This window comes from Bidens hawaiensis, unplaced genomic scaffold (assembly GCF_021521415.1).
Source record: "Bidens hawaiensis isolate Kalapana, Puna unplaced genomic scaffold, B.hawaiensis_p1.1 tig00014333_1, whole genome shotgun sequence".
Taxonomy (NCBI): Eukaryota; Viridiplantae; Streptophyta; class Magnoliopsida; order Asterales; family Asteraceae; genus Bidens; species Bidens hawaiensis.
In genome coordinates, this window is record NW_027492231.1 from 354,259 (window position 1) to 380,725 (window position 26,467).

At 33.6% G+C, this 26,467-nt stretch overlaps 2 protein-coding genes, 1 non-coding gene and 1 pseudogene across 4 annotated transcripts; 1 reads left to right on the forward strand and 3 right to left on the reverse strand.

The window, feature by feature from the left end:
• Positions 1 to 246: 246 nt before the first annotated feature.
• On the reverse strand, positions 247 to 4,357 carry LOC143546295 (uncharacterized). Its single transcript, XM_077037992.1, has 8 exons — positions 3,469 to 4,357; positions 2,754 to 2,830; positions 2,502 to 2,670; positions 2,328 to 2,416; positions 2,082 to 2,246; positions 1,906 to 1,983; positions 564 to 667; positions 247 to 481 (listed from the first exon to the last, which is right to left on the reverse strand). Exons 1-8 carry the CDS (start codon positions 4,061 to 4,063, stop codon positions 376 to 378), a joined length of 1,383 nt encoding a protein of 460 aa, XP_076894107.1. The 5' UTR covers positions 4,064 to 4,357; the 3' UTR covers positions 247 to 375.
• A 7,616-nt stretch (positions 4,358 to 11,973) lies between these two features.
• LOC143546312 (uncharacterized) lies at positions 11,974 to 16,135 on the forward strand. The gene is made up of 3 exons (XM_077038008.1): positions 11,974 to 12,588; positions 14,221 to 14,493; positions 15,578 to 16,135. Exons 1-3 carry the CDS (start codon positions 12,091 to 12,093, stop codon positions 15,842 to 15,844), a joined length of 1,038 nt encoding a protein of 345 aa, XP_076894123.1. The 5' UTR covers positions 11,974 to 12,090; the 3' UTR covers positions 15,845 to 16,135.
• A 5,122-nt stretch (positions 16,136 to 21,257) lies between these two features.
• On the reverse strand, positions 21,258 to 21,331 carry TRNAI-AAU (transfer RNA isoleucine (anticodon AAU)). Its single transcript has one exon. It is a non-coding gene; the product is annotated as a tRNA-Ile (tRNA).
• Positions 21,332 to 23,325: 1,994 nt separating this feature from the next.
• On the reverse strand, positions 23,326 to 24,698 carry LOC143546296 (methylesterase 17-like; annotated as a pseudogene). The gene is made up of 3 exons (XR_013137572.1): positions 23,957 to 24,698; positions 23,725 to 23,859; positions 23,326 to 23,643 (listed from the first exon to the last, which is right to left on the reverse strand). The product of XR_013137572.1 is annotated as a methylesterase 17-like (transcript).
• Between the last annotated feature and the right edge of the window lie 1,769 nt (positions 24,699 to 26,467).

Sequence of the window (26,467 nt, forward strand, 5' to 3'; positions counted from 1 at the left end):
GTTCGTATACAGACTCAAGTTGCGAGTCTACTAAGTAAGTGCATTAATGACCTTATGTACTAATGTATATGTATTATTTCATTCAATACAAAAGATCGACTGTAAAAATTATGTACTAATGTACATGTATTATTTCATTTGATACAAAAGATCGATTGTAAGAAAAAAAAATCAAGTAGTTGCGTGTATGGATGACAATGGAACATATCAAGCTCAATATCCGTCATGTATTGGTAAGATAATTATTGAAAAAGAAACCTCTCACATGTGTTATATTGTTGTTTGTATATTGTCTATATATCAATGTATAAGCTCAACTGTACAATTTGAGGGAAAAGAATGCCAATTTTGCGTTAAACTTCTATACGGGAACTTTTAGAACAACTGGAAGAACAATGTCGTTGACCCGTCCCCGAATGTTCGTATATCGGCCGGTCTCACTAACGCTCTGCATAATGGACAAGTTCTTTCTCTTTCAAACCTGTAAATCGTATAAGGCATTAATATGAAAATATATATTAAGATTAAGAAGGATATCAATAAAAAAAATAGAAGTTGCTGACCATTCTGATACACAGTCTTCACAGAAAATATGTTTACAGCGCAATATAATTGGAGCCTGCATCTTTTCCTGGCAAATAGCACACAAGTCTCCTGCCTCACTCACCTGCTAGTTTAAAGAGAGATTAAATTACAAACATAAATTAAACCAACATATTTGACTACAAATAGTCAAATATTTTATGAATATGAATATCATACTTTGCTTTTAACTTTAAAAAGCAAGGACATCATGCTGGCAAAATTTGCATTAGATATATAAAGACACATTCTTTTCTGAACCTGTTTTATGTTAAGAACTGCGAGAACACATAAAGCACTTGTACGTTGTGCATTAATGATTTTACGAAATAGTGGGTAGACGGTTATGTAACCGTCTTTCGTATAACTCTCAAAGCAAGAGGTACAGGGCATTATTGCCTTCACTGTCTCATTTAATAATCATTAACACACAATGTACAGGTACTTTATGCGTTCTCGCAGTTCTCAACATAAAACATGTTAAGAAAAGAATGTGTCCTTATATATACAAACATGTTGTGTTCATAACAAATTTAATTAGAACTTGTACTTTAGATAACAGTTTTATGTGTCACAGTGAAAGCAATATGTATAGGTGTTTATGTGGTTTAAGTAGTTCTATACTTACCAAAATGTCACATGTTTTTTTCATTCCACTTACCAAGTTGAGTTAAATGCATTTTTTTTAAGTGATAAGTTACACAAAGAGCCTTTTTTTTTCTTTTCCTAATTTCTAGGCCTGTAAACGAACTGAAAATTCAGTAAATTGTTCGTGAACCGTTCGGTAGGAAGTTTGTTATTGTTCATTTATTTAATACACAACCGAGCATGAACAAAAAGTTATGTCCGTTTAGTTAAACGAACGAACATGAACACTTCTCGTTTGTTCATCTATGTTCGTGAAAGCTCATTTGCATACATTCATATAAGTTCATTAGTTAATGCTTGTTTAAGTTAAAACTTTTAGGCCAGTTTTTATGCTTTACTCATTACAATTTAGTCTAGTTTTGATAAATTTTTAGGCCTGACAGAATTATCTACATGTTCACTTTTAAATGTTGTTCCCTCAATTGTGTGTTTCATCGATGTTCAGTTATGTGCTCATCCGTGAACCGTTTGTTTATACTGTTAACAAATGAACACGAGCACTCATTCTCTTCAGTCTTCAAGAATGAACATTAATAAGAAAACCCCGTTCGTTTATTGTTGGTGTCAATATGTTTGGTGACTTGTTCGGTTAGAATGAAACAAACAAACACAGGCACGCTCCGTTCATGTTCGTTTACAAAAGCTAAAATTACAAAAGCTAAAATTCTATTGTACCTGTTCGGCTGTTGCATGAGATCCATAATTGACCTCTTTCCGCGATAGAGCCCTTAACGCAGCATAGAAGGATCCAATCTGAAATATTAAGTGAAAAAAAAATTAAAAACTATAAATTAATTCTCAGATGAATAAAGTTGAGCACTAAAGGAAGACAAGCAACTCATAAGTCATACCTTTTCAACAACTGATGTGAGCTTTAAGGTCAAATACAACCCGGTCGTCAAAGATGAAAATAGGCTCCCATATTCTTTGTTCAAAAAGAATCGGTACCAAACTGGAGCGGGTAAAAACGCACGGTATAACAGAAGTGTGTACTCAACCAGAGTCAACATTTGACCCTGAAATGCAATAGGCAGGTATTTTTAAAACTTATTATAACATACGGACATGGTATACATTATCATGTTGCATCACATTACCTGCCTACGAAAACTGTGGCCCCTGCCATTTTTGTAGTACATAAGCAATACCAACTTAAATGCCATTGCTGCTTGTCGCGCCATCGTATCTACAAGCAACAAATTAGAACATGAAATACCATTTAAAATGAAATAATATCGCTATAGAGGAGGTAAATATAGGAATATATGTACCATTTACAATGATGGTGAATACGGCATTCCAAAATGGTGGGATTTCTTTTGGTGGAATCATGAACAAGGGGTTGCAAATATCATCTTTTCGGAACCACCAGTAAACTCCAATCACATGAAGCATGAAAATTATGCAGTACCCAACAAGAACATATAACTTTCTCTCCCCCTACAAAAGTTCTTCAATCGTTAAGCTATAAAATGCTAAACAAGAGTTTATATTCATATGTGTATTTAACACCATATTTATACCTTTAAAGCTGTTTGCTTCCGTAGAATATCATTTGACTTGTACATGAAAGCAGTTATATAGATTGCAACAAAGAGACCTTCAAACAACCATGCCAAAAAACCAGTTAATGCAAGAACTCATGCTGTTCTAAAGATAAAGAAGTCAAGAACCACAACATATCTAATAAGCACAAAATTAAGTAAATTATTCAGTAGGGATGTAAACGAGCAGAGCCGAGCGGCTCGTGAGCTTCTCTAGATCGGCTCGTTAGAAACTTGAATAGAGCCGAGCTTAAACGAACCCGAGTACAAGCTTGAGCTTAATAATAAGCTTGTTTAATAAACGAGCCCGAGCTTCACTTATCGAGCTCGATCCGACTCGCAAAATGTTAATTTTAATATAATATATATATATACATATATTTTTATATATGAATAATTATGATACAAATAAGTAAATAATATATATTATGTGATACACAAAAACTATAATCAACATATATACAAAAAATAGATATAAATATTGGTAAAATAATTAATAAATAATAAACAAACTGAGCCGAGCCCGAGCTTGAACAACCACTCACGAGCCTAGACGCACTCGAGCTCGGCTTAGCTTGTTTACACAATAGGCAGTAATCATCAACATGAAATTTCATTCTAAATGACATAAAAATCTGATTCCTGTTCCTGTAACTATCATCCGTTAAACAAAACAGATTCAAGCAGAAAGTACCTTGTAAGTGTTGACGAACGAAAACAACCAACAACAGCAACGAAAACGGAAGAATTTGTTCAATCCACCTAGAAACCTGCTGCAAATCATACCGTTGCTGATACCCCGAATCCACATTATTAGAATTATTATTATTATTACTGTTATCATTATCATTATTATTATTATTATTCACACCAGAACCAGCCACTTCCCCCTCCCTCTCTCCTCCGATTTCTTCACGGTCCACCGGATTCGGTTCCTCTACTTGATCACCACCGCTCACTATCCGAATCGAAACCTCACTATTGCCATTACTATTCTCACCATTACCATTACCATTACTACCACGATTACTAACCGTACCGGAACCACTAGAGCTACGATTATTATTAGAAATCAAACTCTCGGTTTCGGGATAATCGGTGTTCGACCGAGGTCGAAGAACGCCTGAGTATTCGATTAATGTAGTTACCGGTGCCTGTAGAAACCGGATTATCGGAAACGGCGGAGACGACGTCGTTCTCACCGGCGATGAAGGAATTGATGAATTCGACGGATTATTATTATTATTATCAGGAGTTGGAGGATCAACGCTAACACCTGTGGTTTCCATTGGAGGTGAATGTATGTATGTATAGGGTTTTGTGATAGATATAAGATAATATGATGATTGAATTGGCTTCGATTACAGGTTCAATCAACAAAATCCCCAAATTGTAGGCTAGGGTTTGTGATTTTGGTTGGAATCGAAATGAAGGATTCAATTGGATTCGTGAATTAAGAAAGACAATGAAATTAGTATATTGGCAAAGGACTGATTTTGCATTAAAATTGGAGGGGTAAAGTAATCATCGCTGCATATTTCTTTCTTGGAAATTAAATATTTTTATTTGAATGAGAGAGAGATTATAATTCAAGTGTATATGTATAGATATACTTTTTAAATATATTTTAGTTTTAAGCATACGTTTTATAGTCATGTCGGTTACTAAATACATTTTTTTATTGGTTCGCTTTAGAGGTCAACGAGGTTGAAACTTCCAGGAAAAGACTTTGGAGTTCGACGCAAAGCTTTTTAGTTGTTTATAGCAGCACTCAGCGACATCTAAGAGCTCCAATCCTTCTGGTTTGCGAGCTGTCGTTTAAAAAAAGAATAAGGTGACGTAATAATAATTTTATAACATAAGATAAAAGAGAATATTAAGATGATTTGTGCATGTGAAGATAGGCGGTCGACATAGGTAGTTAAAGCAGTATAAATTATCATTATAAAAGGGATAGAAAAAGAGGCGGACTTGAATTAACTTGAGATGAACTAATTATACATGAGTAACTATATTTACCTCTCACTAAGTACACAGTCCGAAAAAAAGTTTATAAAAAGGTAAAATTTTGATAAAAAAAACTCTACACCATGCAAATGTATCTTGGTTCTTACACATAGTCCTGGATTCTCACACACTAGTAAACTTGAGTGTCTACAGGTATATTGAATGGACAAATTGCACCCTGAATTTTATTCGAATTTAGTTTTGGGACCATTAGTTCTAACACATCTCTACGTGTAAGTTGTAACTCCATGTAGCCATGTAGGTAAGAAAAAATATATATGAAAAGAAATGTATTTTTATCCCATAAGTTTTAACTGTATGGATATAAAATACATTGTGGTCTATCATCAAAAATGTTTACAAATAGTATTTTATTATCATTTTGTAGATGGTACAAAAGTCTGGTATATATCTTTCTGATAGAGTTCTCGAAAACTGTTAGAAAAATTAAAGAAAAAATATTATAAAAAAGGTTCAATCGGTTTGATTTTCAAAAGAGCGATGAGTATGTTTTAAAGAATAAATTGGAGACAAAAAGTGAAAGAAAAATCATGTTTACAATAAATACATGTATTGAAGTGAATATTAATTTCCCGTATATAATTGTATATTATTGTTCATATAATGCAATATTTGAAATATACGAACCCAACTCACATTGTAAGAAAACAAAATAAGAAAAAGGTAATAATAAAGTTTGTGAATAAATAGAAAAATAAGAAGGGGGACAACTTTCTGTATTATAAAACATTTTTGAGGCAAAACTTATGTAATAAATATACTAAATTTTGTAATTTCTTTTCATATATATTTTTCTCACCTAACATGGCTACATGGAGTTACAACTTACACGTAGAGATGTGTAAGAAGTTATGGTCCCGAAATTAAATTCGAATAAAATTCAGGGTGCAAGTTATCTATTCAATATAATGAGAGGAGTTCATACACCACCGACATATGGACACCCTTCCCAGTTTCCATAGGAGTAAGGACCACCAATCTTTTTGATATGCAAGTTTTACCTCCTTTATTAAATATAAGCACCCCTCCTCCAAAACTCAAAATACTCGGAAAGGTGTCTCATCTGAAATATGTAGATTTAAAAATATGATATTTAGTTAAGGGTGTTTAAAGTAGAATATCCAGAGTTTTAGATATACTAAATTTTTCGGATATTGAATACAGTGTCGGTTTCGAAAAGACGAAAAAAAATTTTGGTCAAAGGCGAACTTTTTTTGAGCCTTAAGTAAAAGAAACATTTTGTTGGGTTTAAACAATTTAATTATAAATGGGCTTATTTGATTATGATTTAAGTTGTGTAAAAAACTTTTGTATAAAAATAAGCTTAAAATTGTCTCAAATAAGACTAGAACCCACAACATTTTGGTTAGATGTCATACCCCTTTACCATTAGACCAAGCTAGTGGTTATGTAATTGTGTTGAAACATTGATTATACACATGTTTTTGTTAAAAATACATATAAATTTTTTTTGAAAAAAAAACAATTTCGGGCCTAGCGGGGTGTCGGGCCTATGACCGTCGACTACCCTGCCATGCCTCAAAGACGGCCCTGATTGGATACATAATTACATGGATAATCATTAAATATGAGTAATGAAATTGTGTGTCACGAATGAATAGAAGATGATCATAAGTAATGTGAAAGAGAAAAATAGAAACATGATGGTTATGTTATGTGTTTTGCGTTCAAATCTTATTATACAAAGAGATTATATGGTTCTCAGCATATTATCGATCATAAAATGAGTGTTCCTCTTTTTCTATATTTATATTATCTCATTAAAATGTATAACATTTTTCTTGCCGAAAAAATTCAATATCTTATATAATTCATTAATTAAACTAAGTGCATTGGTGTTCTAGAATTTGTTGATTTTCTGATCGAAAATTTTTTAATTAGGGCATGTTTGGGATTGAGTTTGAAAAATGCTTATTAACTTATTAGTGTTTTCAAAAAGCCAATAATTTTAAATCTTTTTGACAATCACAAAAACTTTATTACTTTATCTTTTTAAAATGGTTAAAAAGAAGTTTTCCAAAAACCCCAAATCCTGATTTTTCAAAATGACTTTTTGAAAAATCCAATAAGTCAATAAACATTTTTCAAACTAAATCTCAAACATGCTCTATGAGTATCTAAAGTCGTCATTTTATTAGCTTAAAAACTCAAGATAAATAATTACCTAACAATAAAAGGTTGAAAGAACAAATAAGTAATTTTATCACAAATTAGTAATATTTAGATTTAGATTAGTATAAAACTTATAGTTTGTTATCATCAATCATACTTTTTACAAAGATAATAGTATAAATATGTCATTTTATCACAAAACAGACAATTATTGAGGGCCAGCATATAGTACTTCATTTCATTAAATAAAAATAGTGGTTACATGAACACAAAGGCCAAAATGAAGTGGTTGCAACGTCGTATGCAGTTTTTGATGTGCATTTTACCTTGTTGTAATTAATAATTAAGATGGGGCATTGCTTGATTAGAAAGATGGCCAACTTGATTGTCATTATGTCGACACTTTTCAATCATATGAAGATTCCTAAGCATATTTAAGGTTTACTAACTTTAAAACAAAACAAAGTTATAAAATTTTATATTTTTAGAAAACATGCTTTACAAAATATAAGGTGTTTATATATGAACCCTATCATATATAAGTTAATGTTAATCCCAAGATTGAATTGTTTTAATAAAATAGTTAGCATGGTACATCTTCATTTATTAATTACAAAAATTTGAAACATTATATACATAACTTAGGTAGATACTAAGAATTGTGAGATAACTTATAATCAATCTAAGGCTTAAATGATATCAAGCCAAATTCGGTTCGGTTGCATGCCTACACTTAACAACGTGCGAGGATAATGAGAACCAAAATGTGAAAAACATTTCATAACGGTAGTTTATATATATTATATACTGCAACATAGTTAGATTGTACGAAAAAAGATGGTAATTTTGTATTATTAAATAATATATAAATATAAACCTCTTGACTAGAAAGGAAAATAAGTGCTACTTATAATAGCAACCATCGATGGGGTTGTTGACTTATTGCTAAAGGCAAAGCCTTCAAAACAATTAAGAGTGTGGAAGTCTTGGATTCAAGTCTTCCAAATGATAACAATTCGTCGTTAAAAAAACACTTATAATAGCAACCGGAATTGACATATAACTTTCATTTAGATATACTTGTCTGGCTTAATGTTTCCAGAATTGAATTATACAACTGCATATAATGGAAGAAAGAAATTAGGAAGAAAAGACACCCGAACTTATTAGGAAGTTAGGAGTGCCACATGAGTAAGTTACTTCATATTTGTACAACCTAACATACTCCGTATTATATTAACATGTGTGAAATGAATTCTCATAACTGTCAGCATTTATTAATACGTTGTTTATCGTTGCAAGCAACACAACTTATTTAATATGGCACTTGAAGAAACACTAAGTGACCCGGGCAGATTATGGATAATCTTAGGGTTAAGTAGGTGTTTCCCATGAGGGTTAGGTTCGGCAAAGATGGTTATTCTTCTCGACCTGCAAAACAGACACCGTGAGCTCGTCACTGAGAAGGGGGGGGTTCCTCCTTGTGACCACCCTCCGGCGTGAGAATCAGACTATATTGCTCTGAATATAAGTGTATATTGAGAGAAATAGCTAGAGAGGAGATAAGATGATCATACCGTTCCAAGGTGTTGGAGTATTTATAGCCGAAGGTAGGTTTCCAAGCAGGTACGGCAAGCTGTATAATATTCCTTTTCCACCAACTACGGGCTATGTACGTGTCACGATGGGAGTTGGTGGGTAGGCAGCGGCTGATAGTGACATGGCCGGCTGTGTACTATTCCTTTTCCACCAACTACGGGCTATGTACGTGCCACGATGGGAGTTGGTGGGTAGGCAGCGGCTGATAGTGACATTTTGTACTAGAGAGTGCTCCTCCTCGTACTATTGTCGGTGAGCTGTCACCCTGTGATTGGTTCATGGGCTGCTTTGGTCAGATCTTGTCTATTTTGTCCATACATTGGCAGGTATAGTACAAAAGATCTTCCAGAAGCGTACGGACTGGCTCTTTTGGGCGGGAATATTCCCGCCTTGCTCATTCATTCTTCAGGTGACATTGCTGAAGTATGAGTTAGTGCCTTATGCGTGTAGCCTTACCGTTAGTGCGGGTAGCCTTCCTTCTTGGCTTGTACCCATAGCTGCGGGAACAGGCAGGGTACTGTACCAAGGGAGGCTTTCCTGCGGGAACAGCTGGCTTACTGCGTGTAAGGTCTTCATCTCTCTGAGCATGGTTGGTCCTGCGGGACCAGTTAGTCTTTGCGCAGACATACCTCTTCAAGGTGTGTCTTGCGGGTCCAACTGGGCTTTGCGGAGACCTACCTCTTCAACACTAAAAAAACCTAGACAACATTTAAAGCCATACATAACTTGTTCAAATTCATATCAAACAAAGTATAGATAAAGAAAATATAACATCTACAATTCCTTAAGCGCCAAGATTCATCAAATAGATGGTTCCCTTGATAAGTTAAAATTTCACTTTTGATTACGAACATTCGCTACAATATGCTAGAGTGAAAGAAGTCACAAGAAAGAAAGAAGAAACTATAAACCGGTTTTTCTAAAAACAACGTTTTATAACGCTCAACAAAAAACGATATTAACTAGACTTTAAAATAATTAAATTGAAGTTCATACAAGAAAACATGTGGAGGTGCAAATAGACATGTTTCTTTATTTATTTAAAATTTAATTATTTTACAAATAATATAATATGTTATTTTTATCATAAATACACACATAGTTATTTTTCTCATGCAAAATAGTTATATTAGATAAAATATTGTATTTATACAAGTAACATATTTGTTTAGGTATGTCAGCCTAGAATTTTTACATAAAGCTCAGGTGCAAGTTTGTTTGCTAAACAAACTTATTTTTAGACGAGTTTGATGAACTCAACTTGGTTTGAGCTTTTGACAAAAACACCTCCCTTAAAATTTATTCTTAAAATTCACCTATATTATGATTCAAACCCGTGTCAATTTTGTAAGAATAAGCATTAAACATTATGCCATTAGACTAAGAGGCCATCGGCTCATTTTAAGTGGATTGTCTTGTTTAATCCCACATAAGAGAAGTTGTCTTCCAAGCAACGAATGTGAATCATTAACCTTAGGTAAGATTAGTTGCTCTCCAAGCAAGGGATTGAACCCCCTTAATCTTCATGGTGTGATCGATTGTTACAAGTAAATTGATCAAAATAATCAAAGAAAAAAAATTGATCAAAATAATCGGCCTAGATTTTGGGCCCACGTCCGGTAACCTTATAGTGTGGGCTTCCTCGGCAATTCATTATGGGCCCTCCGAACTTTTAACTTTTAAGGCCCTGTTTGTTTTTGCCTCTTTTCTCTGAATAGAGGAAAACGTCTGATTCGGTCAGACGTAATCAGACGTGGGGCTGTTTGTTTTTTTCTGGCATTAAGAGGTTCAGCGTCTTAATAGCATCTGAACCAGTAAGAGCTTTTAGTGGGTCTGAAAACATCTTAACCCAAAAAAACATACGTTTGTCTCCGGCCTCCATTAACTTCTAACCCGGAGACTATGCTCCATCTCCGACGACTAGAGGTTCGTCTCTAGCCTCCACCTCTTAATGATTCAGATTTCAGACATTTGAACCACCTCTTAACATTCAGATGTGGTATTCAGATTCAGACTTAAATCTCTAAAAAAACAAACGGTAAGTCTCATATACATATTAAATTGGTTAAACTTATATATTTTGATAGCTGAGTATTCTAAACACACTACATTAGAAGGAAACTGACAAAAAAAATGTAGGCTAGAAAATAATGTCATTATTGTCGACTTTTTTTTGGTTTTTTACTTAAGGAAATTAAGCTTTTAATATGTAGTTATATAGCATGCTCATCGTACATCTAGACATGGGCGAAAGTGCGAAACCAGGGGAGGATCAAAGAGGGTCTATTGACCCTGCAGTCATCAAAGTTTGTCTGACACAAAAGTTCGTTAAAAAAAAAACATGAGTTTAACCTCTTCGTTTTAGTAGAAAGAGAAGAAAACCTTAATGACGATCCTCTAACTAAAAGGTTTTGGTTTTGTCACTTAATCTAGAAGCATTTGATATGGATGTGAGGACGAATGGATCCACGTAAGCAACACCCAAACATATTTCATAAACACCTAAAAATGCTCCTCTCTCTCTCTCTCTCTCTCTCCAAATCTCACATAATCCATAAGAGAGTGGAAGTCCCAATTAACCAGTTTTCTCTTCTCCGCGTCACTTGTCATCTTCTTCACATTAATCACATACGACTTAAAAAAGACCACTATTGATGCTTACTTTAAAGTTATTGTTTGCTAAACTCGAACTATACTGTTTAATAGAAGTTTGAGTGTGGTTTCTTTGGAGTTTTAATGTACCACACGAGTTGTATCCGAGTTTAAGCTCGTTTAAGGTTTTTCTCAAAGTACATAGAGAATACTAAAAACATATATAAATTAATTAATATATAACTGGGGAGGGGTATTTTGAGAACCATGGTGAGTTTTAAAAACTTTAAGAACTCAATTTTGAACCACACATTTAATTAAATGATATGAAATATGTGGCTGAGATTAAATTTAATTAAAAAATGAAGCAGAAGAGAGAGTAAGTATTTTTGATAACTACACAAGTTTAAACGTTAGTTACACATGTGTAAAAAGTTGATTCGGTGTGTAAAAAATACCGTAATTTTTTGTACATCACTTACACTTACGTATTACACATGTGTAAAAAAATTCAAAAAAAAATTTGTTACGTTAAGTTTATTCGAGTTCTTAAAACTCAAAGTGGTTCTCAAAAGAAATCAAATCATATATAACTAATGAGCTAAGCCCAAACTTAAAGAAACAGCTTACGAGCCGATTTAGGGCTTTAGAAAAAAAAAAGCTCAAAACAAGCCGAGCTGAAGCTAAGGAAGCTCAGGGTCAGCTCGTTTACACCCTCTGTAATCATAATTGGGCCTCTAGTATGGCAAAGACAAAATTCTATAGCCCAAAAATAACAGGACCCAACAAACTCATATCACACTACACAGTACACAGTCACTAGCCAGTGTATTTGTATGTCTATATAATATAATCAACTTCTCCGTGGACTAATCAAGTAAGGTCAATCAAGCAATCGATCAACCCATTTTGATCTGATTCCTTTGATCTCTTCTTCGAGTTTGTGCATTCCTGAATCTAAACCATGTCAAAACCTTCATCTTCCAAAGTCTTTATTCGATACCTTCACCATCAAATTCGTCAAATTCGCTCATCAAACCCTAAATTAACCCCACGGATTCCATCACCACACGAAACCCACAAATTCCCCTCAATCAATTCCAAGATTCATCAACACCCACTAACTGAAACGAATCTATCTAGGGTTTTTCTAGGGTTTAGGTGCATTTCGACTGAGGGTTCGAAATTGGGGAAATTGGATGTGGGGTTGTTGAAGGGTAGGATGAAGGAGCCTACGAAGGCTGTGACGAATGCGTTCGGGCGGTATAAGCAGGCGGTCGGGTTGCAGGTTGATGCGTTTTGGAGGAGGAATAGTTTGGTGTTGGTGGGTGCTGGTGGGGTGTTTGTGTGTATTTTGCTTTGGAGGATTATGTTTGGGATTGCTAATACTTTTGTTGGGTTGTCTGAGGGGATGGCGAAATATGGGTATCTTGCGCTTTCAACCGCTATCGTCGCGTTTGCTGTGAGTTTCGGTTTCATTGTTGATTGATGATATTATTTGTGCAATACTGCAATTAGGCATTAAACACTATTTGAGTTTATTTGTCTAGCACTCAGCCCGTTATAGGTCAGTCCGTTAGACATATATAGCGTGAGGATCGGACTTTGAGAATGGTGTAAAAAAAATTGCACTCAATCTTAAGCTTAAATTTCATGTATCTATCATACGCGTGTGAATTTAATGGTAAGTACTTAGCATATTATCTATACGAAGGAGTCATGTATTCCCTCATTGATTAGAAGTTTAATAAATTTTTAATGTTCAAAGAAAATTGCAACCGAACCTCTCTCCACATTGTCGCAGTGACACTCAATCTTAAACTTAAAACGCTTTTGAGAAAGGTCATCATTAGTTTTGGTATTCTTGCTCAGTTACTTTTAGCTTTGGGTGGTGGCACCTGGCGGGTCAAAATGGGTTTGGTTCAGGGTGGATTCTGGTCAGAATAGGCCAAAACAAAAGGGTTCAGTTTAATTTTGGTCAGAACGAGTTCTCATCAATATAGGTTCGTGTTAAAACGGTCCATGATTTAGACCATAGTATAATAAGCTTAGAGAAAGGCGAATGTGTATAGTTGTCATAATAATGTCAAGATAATACAACCTATGTTTATATTCAACTGGATACTGTTCTTTAAATCAATGAATTTTAAACTTTGACTATATAGTATTAGATAATGAAATTTTAAGATTCAGATAGTTAGATTCAAGGAATGTTTGGCATCCACAAAATCATTACAATGCAAACACAATAATTGAAAGAAATCTCACTCAAATATAAAAACAAAATTTTACAAAAAAAAAGGGATAGTTTTTATGATTTAAATGAAGCAAAGAAAATCAGTAGAAACTAGAAAACCTTAGAAATCAATTTTAGAAAAGCAACAGAAAAAAAAACTACAAAAATTTAAACAAAATTACTAGGTTCTTTGTATGATTTTGAACAACGACAAAGCTGTTTTCGTCATTGAGACCTTATGATTCCTTTAGAAAACTTAAAGAATCAACACAAGAATTTAATCTTTTTTGGGACGAATGTGACGAAGAAAAGGGGGCATAAAACTCAAATCCGTAAACAAAAAAATTCTTTGGGTTCATTTGTGTTGATTCCATTACTACCAGCCATGGAGAACATGAAGTTGTTTAATTCTCCATCGTTGTTTAATTTTATTTTATTGTGGATTTAAATGAACAATAAGAACCCTAAAACCACATTGATCTAGAAACAACCAAAAAGAAAACACGGTTAATTATAGAGTTGAAGGGGTGTTGAGCGACTGTGTTGGAGGGAGACGAGATGGATGGAAGCCGATGGCTTTTTTGACGTAGTCACGTAGATAAAAACCACCCATTCTTTTTTATTTAATTCAGCCCACTCCTTTTTTTTATTTCTACGTCTGCTCGTCTTTACCCACAAATTAATCCATATTTATCCGTTCTGGTCAAAATTGCCAACCATAGTTACTTTATAAGGTGGCTTGCTTCGGTGCATAATTGTTATAGGCTCCTATTATGACTCGTTAAAGTTTATTAAAATATCCTTCCAATACGCTATGTAATGAAGAGTTGTTTGACCTTATTTTTTGCGTTTCTTAAGGGATTATATCTTCGTTCAAGATTCACAATAAACCCTGACAAGGTTTACCGAATGGCAATGAGAAAACTTAACACATCAGCAGACATTCTTGAAATCATGGGTGCTCCACTAACTGGATCGGATCTAAGAGCATATGTTATGTCAGGTGGTGGTATAACATTGAAAAACTTTAAAGCAGGTCTCAGAAGCAAAAGGTGTTTTCTTATTTTTCCGATACGAGGTGCAGAAATGAAAGGTTTAGTCAGTGTTGAAGTCAAGAACAAAAAAGGCCAGGTTAGTGCTTAGTTGTGGTTTTAAACATTTTAATGCCTTTGATTACTTTTCCTAAATCTTTCTAGTTGTGTTACATGTGCCTTTGAATTAGTTGTTACTCTGTATACTCATATAATAAAATAGTTTAGATTAGAATATAAAATACCTTCATTAGTTTTCTTAAAAGTTAGTGACATTTATATTATTATTGTTAATGATGTGTATATTGTTAGTATGCTAGCATACTTAAAAGAGTGATATGCAACTAACTATTTAATTTCTTTTTATAGTGTCAGTTTAGGCTATATGATGAACTTTGAATTGGATTTTGATTCATGGATATATAACCTATTCTTCATATACTTATGAAATTTTGAAAAACATATGTTTTTAAAACCAATATTGAAAAAACTGATGGATTTAAAGCTCGTATCTTATTATATTTTATTTTATTTAATTCTCTGACTTCACATTCTCTTTCAGGTAGTTAGCTTCATAATCTCACTAGTTAAACTAAATATGATACGATAATATACGAGTTTCTATATTCTATTAAATTTTTTTTAGATACTAGCTTTAAAATGGTAACATTTTTTTATATTGCATAAGTATAAGAAGATTTAGTTAATATTCGTGAATTGAAGTACAATTCAAAATTTATTAACGAAGCTAAATTGACGTAATAAAGAACAAGCTAGTTACATATCACTCTTTTAAGTACGTCATTAAGTTGCATGAAAAATAATGAAGATTAATTAGATTTTATAAATTGTTTTATTACATGAGTATATGTAGTGAGAATTACTTGGTTTATTGTTTCTTAATAATGTTAAAAGCAAATAAGTACAAGTAAATATTATATTAATTGATTTTTCTTTTAATGTACTGTATTTGAAAATTCATTCAATGGTCATTTTGTTGAAAAGAGAAGTTGAAGGCTAGAGGGTAATTTTCATGGTAAGAAAGGCAGTTTTGGTGATTTCTTCTTTTCTTCTTCCCATTCTCTGTAATACATTTTGAACATATATTATTATTAATTTATATTATTTACAAGAAGTAATTATTAATTGTTCATGTTGTAACTAGTTTCTACTGCTTTTGGCAGTATGATATGAAGTTGCTATCAGTTGACATTCCAATGGCAAGTGGGCCCGATCAGCGGATATTCCTGATCGGAGATGAAGAAGAATACAAAGTCGGTGGTGGGTTGATATCAGAACTAAGAGATCCCGTGGTTAAAGCAATGGCAGCAGCTAAAGAATTTGAAGCACGTGACATCAAAGAGGACAGAGAAGATGCAGAAAGAGAACTCGAGGACGCCGAGAGAAAACACCGTGAAGAACTTGAAAAGATTGAAAGAGAGGGCTCATAGTGATCCCTTTTTTCCAACCCGATTTGTTGTTTTTTGATGTTTTCTTTACAACCAGCTGTTCATACTTCGTACCATTGTAATTGGAACAAAGGCCGGATTGAATAGAGTCACAAATGTTGTTGCTTGTTAGGGTATATTGGAATATCGGCTTTTGAGTCGGTTAGCCCGACTCTTGAGAAACAGGTAAAAATAAGTATGAAGTTGGCTGCATTACAGATTTGGTTGACAACATTTGTTAGTTTGTATGAAATTGAACAATTTCTGGAAAAGAATCAAATGCTAACATGGCTTTTCAACAATGTATTAAACAAAATATGCAGTATGGTAGAGCTCTTTGTTAGTTTGTATGAAAATGAACAAATATCAGGCAAGAATCAAGTGCTAACATGACTTTTCAACAATGTATTAAACGAAAATTGTAATTTTTTTAGAACAAGAAGTTCTATATTATGTCACTTAACTGGTATAAATATCAAGAATGTTATGTATATAATGCTAAAATGAGTAAAAAACAAAAAATAAAAGAAAAGAAAGCTAGCTCCATGAGTGTATCTAGCGTGTTAACGAGCCAAATCGGGTTTAGGTTGAATCATGTTACAACTTGCATGTAAAATAGATTACCGCAGGTTTGCTCTTCCCCAATCTTCGGTCAATGATCGAGTCCAAATTCACACGAACATTTTTTTTGTATTTTCCTTGTAGCTGACAAGGGTAGCTTATTGGTTTTCGATTTAAGTAACATTATCTTTATTCATTTAAAGATATAATATATTTTAGATAATGAGTTGAACAAAAATGTAACTTTTCGTTCAAATATGACTACTTATGGTTGTACAAATATGCGCATTCTTGAAAAACGGATTTCACTACATGCACAAACATTAATCAAACGCACAGGCTATACGAGCATGTCATACCCTTGATCCTTGAGTGCTTCTCAACGAGCATATACATACATGGCCTATAGCCCTATAGCCTAAAATACCAAATCAATGTAGGTCGCTTATGGTTTACAAGAAGTCTTTTAATGACGCGTAAATTTGTCATTGCTACCCATATCATTGAAAATAAAAAAAATTTATAATTTCTTTTTACTATTATTTTCTGAAATTTGCAAACAAAGTTTTAATTATACATTTATTTATTTAACAAAGGATACATATTCAAAAACCAAAGAGAAAAAGTCAACCAAAAGTCAAACACATAAACCTTCCCGCCGGTTTACCAACGTTGCACTTCTCCGATCATCAATCAATCATCATCACAAACCATACACTCTTCCGTCTCCGGGTTCCCGGAGAAAAACGCTTCTAATGGATCCTCTTCATGCTCTAACTTCACTCGTAAATGCGCTTTCGCCTGACTAATTTCCTCCACCTCGTCCCACGCCACCTTACACTCATCCGAGCCTTCATCTCCCGCACACACCTCCTTCGCTTCCGTCACTTTGCTCTCTATCATCTCCGCCAGCTTCTTCTCTCCCCTTAAACTTTGCAGACACGGCTTTCGACCGCCTTGTTGTTTTATGACCAGGAAAGTAAAGAGTAGCAAATGTAGTAGAAGTATTCGATAGATTGCTGCATAATGTAGATTTGACGTTGTTTACGTCTCTGATTGATCCGACGAATGAGGTACTGAAAGTTGCAATTGATATTGTCATTACATGTAGAGATGATTAAGAGTATGTTAATTAATTGTTGTATGCATATATAGAAGTGCCATTGATATTGTCAATGTTCGTTGTTTTCGAGATCAGAAGAAACAAAGATTTGTTTCGTAGTTAAGTCCAACAAAATTAGAACTAATAGCACGTGTAGGCGGTGACATTTTCGTAATTACTGGAAAAAAAACAACTAGAGTAATAATATTTATAATTTGATACTGATTTGTTTCCAATCTACCAGTGAATGTGTGCATAATATAACTATGGAGGCTTATCAAGGTCAATTTGTTCGGAATGCAGATCCCTAACTTTATTGGAAGGCAACTGCATGGTGTAAACAAACCAAGCCGAGCAGATCACATGCTAGGCTCATTAGTAGTTTTTCGATCTTGGCTGAGGCTCTATCGTTTATTATTTTTTTATATTAATATTTCTTTTTGTATATATTTTATATATAATATTATTATTTTTTCTCATAGTTTTATATATAATGATAAATAATTTATTATTTTTAAATATCTAATATATTAAATAAAAAATAATATAAATGTTAAGCTCGTTTAGGCTCACGAGCCGGATCGATCTCGACAATGAAGCTCGTGCTCGTTAATTTAACATGTTTATTTTTAGGCTCGAGCTCATTTAAGCTCGGCTTGATTCAAGCTTTTAATGAGTCGATCTCCAGTACCTCACGAGTGGCTTGGCTCGCTCACACCCCTACATAATGTATTCTCGTTACCAGTTGTACTGCGTGCATAATTTAACTTCTTGTAACTTTACATTGTTCTCTTCACACTGTACTTGGTGTTATAAGTTTAACTATATTAGTAATCTCTATATGCTTGCTATCAGATATAAGATCACATGACTCATAGCAACACAACATCATTTGGTTGGATCAAACTGGAGCTAAAAATGGCACAAAATAAGAGAACCATGATGAGGCCAGACTGGCAAGCTTTTAGGAGATCTCATGGTAGCCTGATCACTAGCACTTTGTATAATGAGTAGGCTGAGTTGATGCTATTAATACTTAATATGATGTTATGATATATATTTCACAACTACTTGATTAATTTACAAAACATAGGACATGACCAAATGATGACAGTTATTTGTCTGTCAGCAGCTTTGTTTCCATATTTGGTCCCAATGAAACATGCACGCCTGGTGTGTCCACTTTTTGTCCCGGTGTGTTGATATAGCATGATTTTAGCTGTGAAGTCAATTCATCATACAAATATTGTATAGACAGTAGTGTTAATATTGTTAAGTAAGCTTACCCTTTATTGTAACAAAGAGTATGCATTGGATTCTTGAAAATAATATAATAATATTGTTTTCTTTATGACTAAGAATTTAGTGACCTTTTGCTTTTTCTTTCCTCAGTGATTCTTCTTTTCTTAAGGCTTTCAGATTCTCTCTGTTTATTATTCTCTTTTCTTGTTTGATTTACTTTATAAAGTTTATTTTTATTATTATTATTACGTCTTAATTTTCAGTATGTTCTGTTCTCTCTGTTCATTTCTTGCTTGTTAATCTATCAGACTTAATTATTAGTTGAATGGATGAGAAAGATCTAAACTTAAACTACCTTTATCTTTTTCATTGAAAATGATTCTTTATTTCTTTAAGTTTGTTTATTCTTGGAAAATTAAAGTTTGCACTTTTTAATGTAAAGCTAAAGCTTAAATAATTGTTCTCTACTTTTTTCCCATTTGAAAAAAAAAGCAAGTACTTGTTCACAGTAGGAGCTATCTTCTACCAAAGTTTGAAGCTTCTATTTTTCAGTTCTTGAAGGTAACAACCATTTCATTGCAGTCTTTTGTCTATTTGTTTTAAATTAATGATTGCATATAAATTTCATTTGCTTAATATAATATGTTAAAAAGAATTTTTTGTTTTGTTTTTCAGCCAAGATGTAGTAGAGCTTAGAGCTAAGTTCATCTTTATGTAGTTACATATATGCACAATGAAGAACTCAATTATATTACATATTTTAGCAATTGGTACTATTATCTTCCAACTGCAAAATCTTTATGTGGCAATTGGTGACATCCGCTCTGATGCGCGGGCTCTTCAACAATTCGCTTCGTCGGTCCCACACGTAAGAAAACTTAACTGGAATTCCACAATTCCCATATGCACTTCATGGGTTGGAATCACATGCAACAATGAAGGAACACGCGTTATCGCCATTCATCTCCCTGGTCACGGGCTATTCGGCCCGATTCCTCAAAACAGCATAGGAAAACTAGATGCTCTTAGAATATTAAGTCTAAGATCCAATTTCCTTAACTGGTCGCTTCCGAATGATATACTCTCCATTCCTTCTCTCCAGTTTCTTTACCTTCAAAACAATAACTTTTCGGGTGACATTTCTACCCCTCTTTCACCTCAGTTAAGCATATTAGACCTCTCGTTTAACTCGTTTTCCGGAAACATCCCTCGAACGCTGACCAATTTGACCCGTTTGACTTCGTTAAACCTCCAGTTCAACTCGTTTACAGGACATGTTCCTGAGCTAAACATTACTAGGCTTCGGCTTTTAAACGTTAGTCATAATTCGCTTAACGGGTCAATACCGTCTTCCCTTCAAAACTTTCCAGTTTCTTCATTTTCAGGGAATGCATTCTTATGTGGGATCCCATTAACCCCATGTGCATCTTCGGCTCCTAGCTACGAAGCACCTGCATGTTGAAGAAGAGATGGTGCAGATGCTTCAGATTGGGCTGGCGTGTGTGGCTCGGGTTCCTGATATGAGACCGTCTATGGATGATGTTGTTAAAATGATTGGTGACTTGCGCTCGTCGGATTCTTCCGAACATAGGTATTCTTCGGAGGATAATCGGTCTAAAGGATCGAATGCGCAAACTCCGTGAATAATTGGTTTGGGTTGGGTTGGGTTGGGTTGGGTTGGGTTGGTAGTTGATGAAATTAAGTTGTTATGTTATTGTTAGGATTTTCAGTTTTGTTGGTTTGAAATTTGGTTGTATAATATCTATAATAATATATATAAACGAAAACATAAAAATCCTACGTGTCGTGATGTGGTCACTCCCCATTTTTTAGAGTTATCAGATTTGCTTGATTTTTAAATGGAGGATTCTCATGCATTTGACCCGAATTCATGGTTATGGGTCTTACCAAACCCAGATATTCCTTAAACGGGTTATAACATCTCATTGAATTAAAATTTATTCTCACCCAATTATTGATGTAAAAATCCTATAAAATAGGATATAATAAAAATTAATATCTTATTTATTTTAAAAAAGATATATATATATATATATTATTTAAATTAAAAAACCAGTTTGATAGTAAAAAAATAAACGGGTGTTGGGTCTCATCAAACCATATGTATATTATTAACTTTCATACATATTATTTATAATTAAAAAACCAATTTTATAGTAAAAAAAATTAACGGGTCTTGGATCTCATCAAAATCATATAGCTTTTAAACCGGGTTATAACGTCTCATTTATTTGTGAAACAATTTATCATCAAACCATAAGTATATTATTAATTTTCATACAATAAAAAAATATAAATTCAAAAAATAAATAAATATTTAAACAAACAATATAAAACAACCCCCGTAATACGGGGGATAAAAACTAGTTCCTATTTATATATACTCTTCCTTCATTTAAGTTATATTTGAGTAAATGTTATTGCATAATCTTATGTTACAAAAAGTATGAATCGTTTAATTTTCAAGTAATATTGCTAAAAAATTAAACTTAGCCCATGCAGGACTCTAACCTGCGACCTTCGCGTTATTAGCACGACGCTCTAACCAACTGAGCTAATAGGCCAGTTTGTTATTTCTTAGATTACATTACTCAAATAACAGAATTGATAGACCGATTGTATTATCAAATATATTTGAGTTGGTGGATTGTTAGGGTCAGCAGTAAGGTTGTTGACAAGCCGAACCGGATTTATGCTTGAACTCGGATCGATTACAAATCAATCCAATCTAGCTCGTTTCCCACCAAGTCGCTTTCAAGCGACTATGCTTGAGATTTTGAACTATCTTAACAACCATAACTCAATACAATTTTGACTAGGAGTATTGACTCTACCAATATGCCTTGTAAAAAGGCATTTTAAAGGGAAATAAACATAAAATTACATATAATCCTTAAAAAGATATAATAAATGTAGGACAACATTTCAAGATTAAAACAAGCTACAATAACAAAATATATTATATTTAAACTAAGATTAAAATAAAGTTTAACATAACTTAAACAAGTTGATCCGAGGTAAGCCATGGTTAAGCACTTAAGCATCAACTCAAATGTTTACAAACCGAGCCTGATCCAGCTTGTTTACAGCCAAGCTGATTTTTAAGCAATGACACTCAGTTTAAAAAAATAATATCTTTACCAAATTGAAAAAAATTGACTTTAAAAGCTTGTGCTCTTTTGGTCCTTCACTTCACCTGGGTCAATGGCTGACTTTCATGGAGTAATATTTAGAGCATTGACTTGATTAAGATTTCACGAAAATTTAGTTGGTCAAACTAAAAAAAAAACATATATGTATACCAACTTGTACAACGCATAACTCAGGTCAAACGTAATACCTATTGATGTGTACGATCATGGCTACTTGACTATTAATTATAATATTTTTTTCAAACAAGCATGCGTACAACATATGTATATTTAAATCTCGGTTTCTATACCAAGTATTTGTAAAGTATTTAGGTGGCGGAATGTATATTTACAGACGAGGGTGTATTGGTACATGAAATGAAAGGTGATTTTAGATGCATCGTTAATAGTATGCACGCATTATAATAATTGCACAATTTGTTTGCGTAAAGCAACTTCTACACGACGTTGTAATTGCACAACATACTATCTATGCCTTTTGGGCCCCGTTTGTACTTTTTGGGCTATTTTGTGTCTTTTTGGCTCCATTTGTGTCTTCGGGGCTCCGTTTGTACATTTTGACTTCCGTTTAGGCCTTTTGGGACCCATTTGTGCATTTTAGGCTTTGTTTGTGCCTTGTGAGCTCCGTTTGTGCCTTTTTACGCCTCTTTGTGCCTTTTTGGCCCCGTTTGTGTCTTATTATGACTAATTCTGTTTTTTGGGGCCACGTTTGTGCTTTTTGGGATCCACTCGTGCCTTTTAGGATTTGTTTGTGCCTTTTGGGCTCTGTTTGTGCATTTTGACATTTGTTTGTGCCTTTGGGCTATGTTTGTACTTTTTGGGACTCGTTTGTGTCTTTCCGGCCTGTTTGTGCCTTTTGGGTTCCATTTGTGTTTTTTGGGATCCGTTTGTGCCTTTTTACGTCTCTTTCTGCTTTTTGGGCCCCGTTTGTGCCTTTCGTTTTCATTCGTACCTTTTAGGATTCGGTTGTACCTTTTGGAATCAATTTGTGCATTTTAGGTTTCATTCATGCATTTTGGGCTTCGTTTATGCCTTTTGACATCTATTTGTGCCTTTTGGCTCCGTTTGTACATGTTGGACTCCGTTTGTGCCTTTTGACGTTCGTTTGTGCCTTTTGACATCCGTTTGTGTCTTTTGGCTCCTAGGAGTTGGCAATGTTCATTTTTTCTGGTCATTTGTAGCGTTCTATTTATTTATTTAGTAATTTTTTTATAGTCTAATCAAGTCTTGTTAATAACTGAACTTTAGGATAAAAGAATCACTTTCTATTTTTATTCTATATTTAGATTTCTATATGTGTGCACGCATGAGGCTTGTATGTATACAATGTGCCACAAAAAGGGACTTCCTGTGATTCCCATTTTCAAAAATTGTTTTTATTGTGTACAAGACATGATACAAGAGAACTAAACTATAACCGTATCAGATCTTCTCGGTACAAGTACAAGTATGACCCGTAGATACATAAGCATTATTAATATGCCACACAACACAAAAGGATTAGATAAATTTGGACTATGGTCACTTTCTATAACATATACATTTGAAGGTGCCCATTTTGCAATCATCCTATCTTGTTGCTCGGGTTTAACAACTCTATCATACACCGTCTTGATGTATACACGAGGCACCTTTTCAACACCCTCGGTTCCTTCTTTGAACCTGGCTCTTTGTAATGCATAAACCGGTGTTGGTCTTAGTAGCATTGCAGCCAACGTAACGTCCTAGAAATCATTAATTAAATGTAACAAATTTTATTCAATTATTTATATAGGTAAAGCTTATTAATTATAACGTACACGTACCTCTAAAGGACTCATATTGTAGATAAGTTTTCGTTGTAATTCTTGTTTGACAATTGCACTGGTGGGAGGTTCATCGGGGCCTAATCCGAATTCGTAATCATAAACCTCTCCAAACTCGGATACATCAGGGACGCCCTAACAAAGTTATATATATATATATATATATATATATATGTGAAACGATGCTTTTAGGATGGACGAATAACTATCAAAGAAAAAACAAGTAACTTACATCTTCAATATCTTGTTGAGTCAAAAATCCGTGTTTTAACATGGTGGCGGCGATATAAATCGCAAGGCAAATTTTCTCAAGAAATTTGTGACTAGCATCCGTCACGCTTAGACCTCCCGCACTATGCCGACCAAAACCACTTGATCATGGTCAGGCAATGATGACAAGAAGTCAATAAGTGGCTTATTGTAATAATCAAAAGAGAGGATCTTATTGGGATCAGAGGTGTCGATCCCAGCGCCTTTCAAGTCTATACACGTGACGTTGTAGCTAGAGTTGGTCAAAAGACATTTAATCTTGTACCAACACCAGCTTCCACCACCCACACCATGGATGAACACAAAGTGTGGCTTATTTGACTCTTTATCTGCCATCCTATATTCACTTTCTTTCATCTTTTTGAGCATTTATATTGGTATATATGCCCCAAGGGTATCACCATCCATGTTACCATTGCACTAATATCAAAAACAGTTGTATGCTTACCACTTTTTCTGACAATCTTTATTTGTAAATGAAGTTTTTATGGGTTTTTGACTTTTTGTAGGTATGGTAAAATATTCTTGATTTATATTTTATGAACATAATCTATTTATGAATAAGCCCAAATTAATTAGAAGTGACTCATAACACGCAAACATATGGACCACATGTGGGTAGGAAGAATATTACGTATACTAACCTTAACTTGATCAGCACACGTAAAGTTGTGGTCCAAAATATGAAATATATAGTAAACACCCCAATTATAGCATACATACAAACATACATGATATATGTACAAAACTACACCCATTTTATAACCCTCTTTCTTCTTTCTATATTTGTATTTCCTTAGTATATATATAAATAAAGACTTAATTACTCGAGTGACCGTTAGTTTGTCTGTCCACGTTAGGGAGTATTAGTGTAATTAACGTGTTACAAACTATTGAGTAGCATACTTGTAATTTTAGAAAGGTGGGCAATATGCCTATAATTCGAGCAAACCAGATGAAGCATCCAAGTAAGTAATTAACTTTTAAATAAATTGGATCATTATTATAATATAAATCACTAGATGCATTGAATAACTTAAATAAAGTTTAGTAGATTTAAAATACATATATAAAAAGAGAAAAAAAGACACAATTGTTTAAGCTGAGTCGAAATTTTAGGACGTAAGAAACATTTTATAAATATTAACTATAATTTTTATATTGATGATAGTGTTATTGTGATGGACTGATGGTTATCAATTAGATAAAAAGTAAAAGAAGTATAAAGAAGAAAGGTAACACAATAGGTATAGTGGTTGAGATTAATAATTACAAATTCACCTACACCACTACCCGACATATAATTGAGTTTTATGTATTCACTCTTCTATACTTTCTATGAATTATTAAATATCTTAGTCATATATGGCGATTTGAATTTACAATTAATATTTTAAAGTCATATATATGTCGACTTTAATAACTAACATCTGAAAACGGTTTGTTAAAAAGTGTATATTATTCTAGAATCATATCCACATATTAAACGACGGTCAGTTGGGTTAATCCTGCTGTGTCACGACATATGTCCGTATGTGAGATTTTGAATGTCCTAAACAAGGTCTAATAATTGAGACTTTATAAAGCATCTATGTCGATAATAGTAAAGTTATTGTAGCAATAAACAAAGTTAAACAAATCGTAAGACTATCCTAGCATTCTTCGAGTCCGTTTGCTTCAACCATCTAACGACAATTCAAGTTCGAATTTTGATTCCCACTGAAGTCAAGTCAAATTGAAATACCAAATTGTGAAATTACTACTTAGTTTAAAATTTTAAATGTTTATTGGGCTCTTTTGTGTAACCGGCTACCTAAATGTGTGCCGTGCATTAGATTATTGGGCTATGTTTATATGTTATTTATTTTTTTTAAGGAAAAAGTGCATTTAAAAAAAATGATACATGGGTTTAATTGTTTGTTTTTGTTTTAAAACTTTCTAAATATATATTTGAAATTTCGGGTCTCTGTGAAATCAGGCCCCAGGAGGACGTCGAGACCAGCTACACCTACCAGCTAGCTAGCTGATCGTGAGCAGTTGAGCACATTAAAGACTCTTTTTACTTAAGGTGCAAAAAAAATTTCGCCTTCGGTCCAAAATTTGTTTTTCTTTCTCAAAGCCGGCCCTGCAAAGAGTATTTGTCAATATCAGGTGTCCAAGTGAAGTACGTGCGTTTTTGGTTAATGTTTATCTTGAAAACTTTAGTAGTGATGCATATTTTAGAAAAGTTGGATTTAAAGGTTTTCCCTTCTTATAATACTCATCAAATTAAAAACGGACAATTAACGTAGATAACTGGGACGGTTGTAATCCTGTAAGATTTAGATATAGATATAGACTCGGAGAAATTGTTGTTAAAAAAGAGTAGTTATAAGATGGTTAAGACTTGGTGCATGTAACTCAAAAGGTCATAGTGCTGCCTTTAACCATTGAGATAACGATTACAAAAGTTATTTTTAACCTTGCATGCATG

What these genes read in the sequence shown, in the direction of transcription:
- LOC143546295 (XM_077037992.1), bottom strand. Translation starts at nt 4,063, where the DNA reads ATGGAAACCACAGGTGTTAGCGTTGATCCTCCAACTCCTGATAATAAT. An exon ending in GGAAGCAAACAGCTTTAAAG is followed by an intron (nt 2,671 to 2,753) that starts GTATAAATATGG and finishes GAACTTTTGTAG; the next exon opens with GGGGAGAGAAAGTTATATGT. An exon ending in GAAGACTGTGTATCAGAATG is followed by an intron (nt 482 to 563) that starts GTCAGCAACTTC and finishes TACGATTTACAG; the next exon opens with GTTTGAAAGAGAAAGAACTT.
- LOC143546312 (XM_077038008.1), top strand. Translation starts at nt 12,091, where the DNA reads ATGTCAAAACCTTCATCTTCCAAAGTCTTTATTCGATACCTTCACCAT. An exon ending in CCGCTATCGTCGCGTTTGCT is followed by an intron (nt 12,589 to 14,220) that starts GTGAGTTTCGGT and finishes GCGTTTCTTAAG; the next exon opens with GGATTATATCTTCGTTCAAG. An exon ending in TCAAGAACAAAAAAGGCCAG is followed by an intron (nt 14,494 to 15,577) that starts GTTAGTGCTTAG and finishes TGCTTTTGGCAG; the next exon opens with TATGATATGAAGTTGCTATC.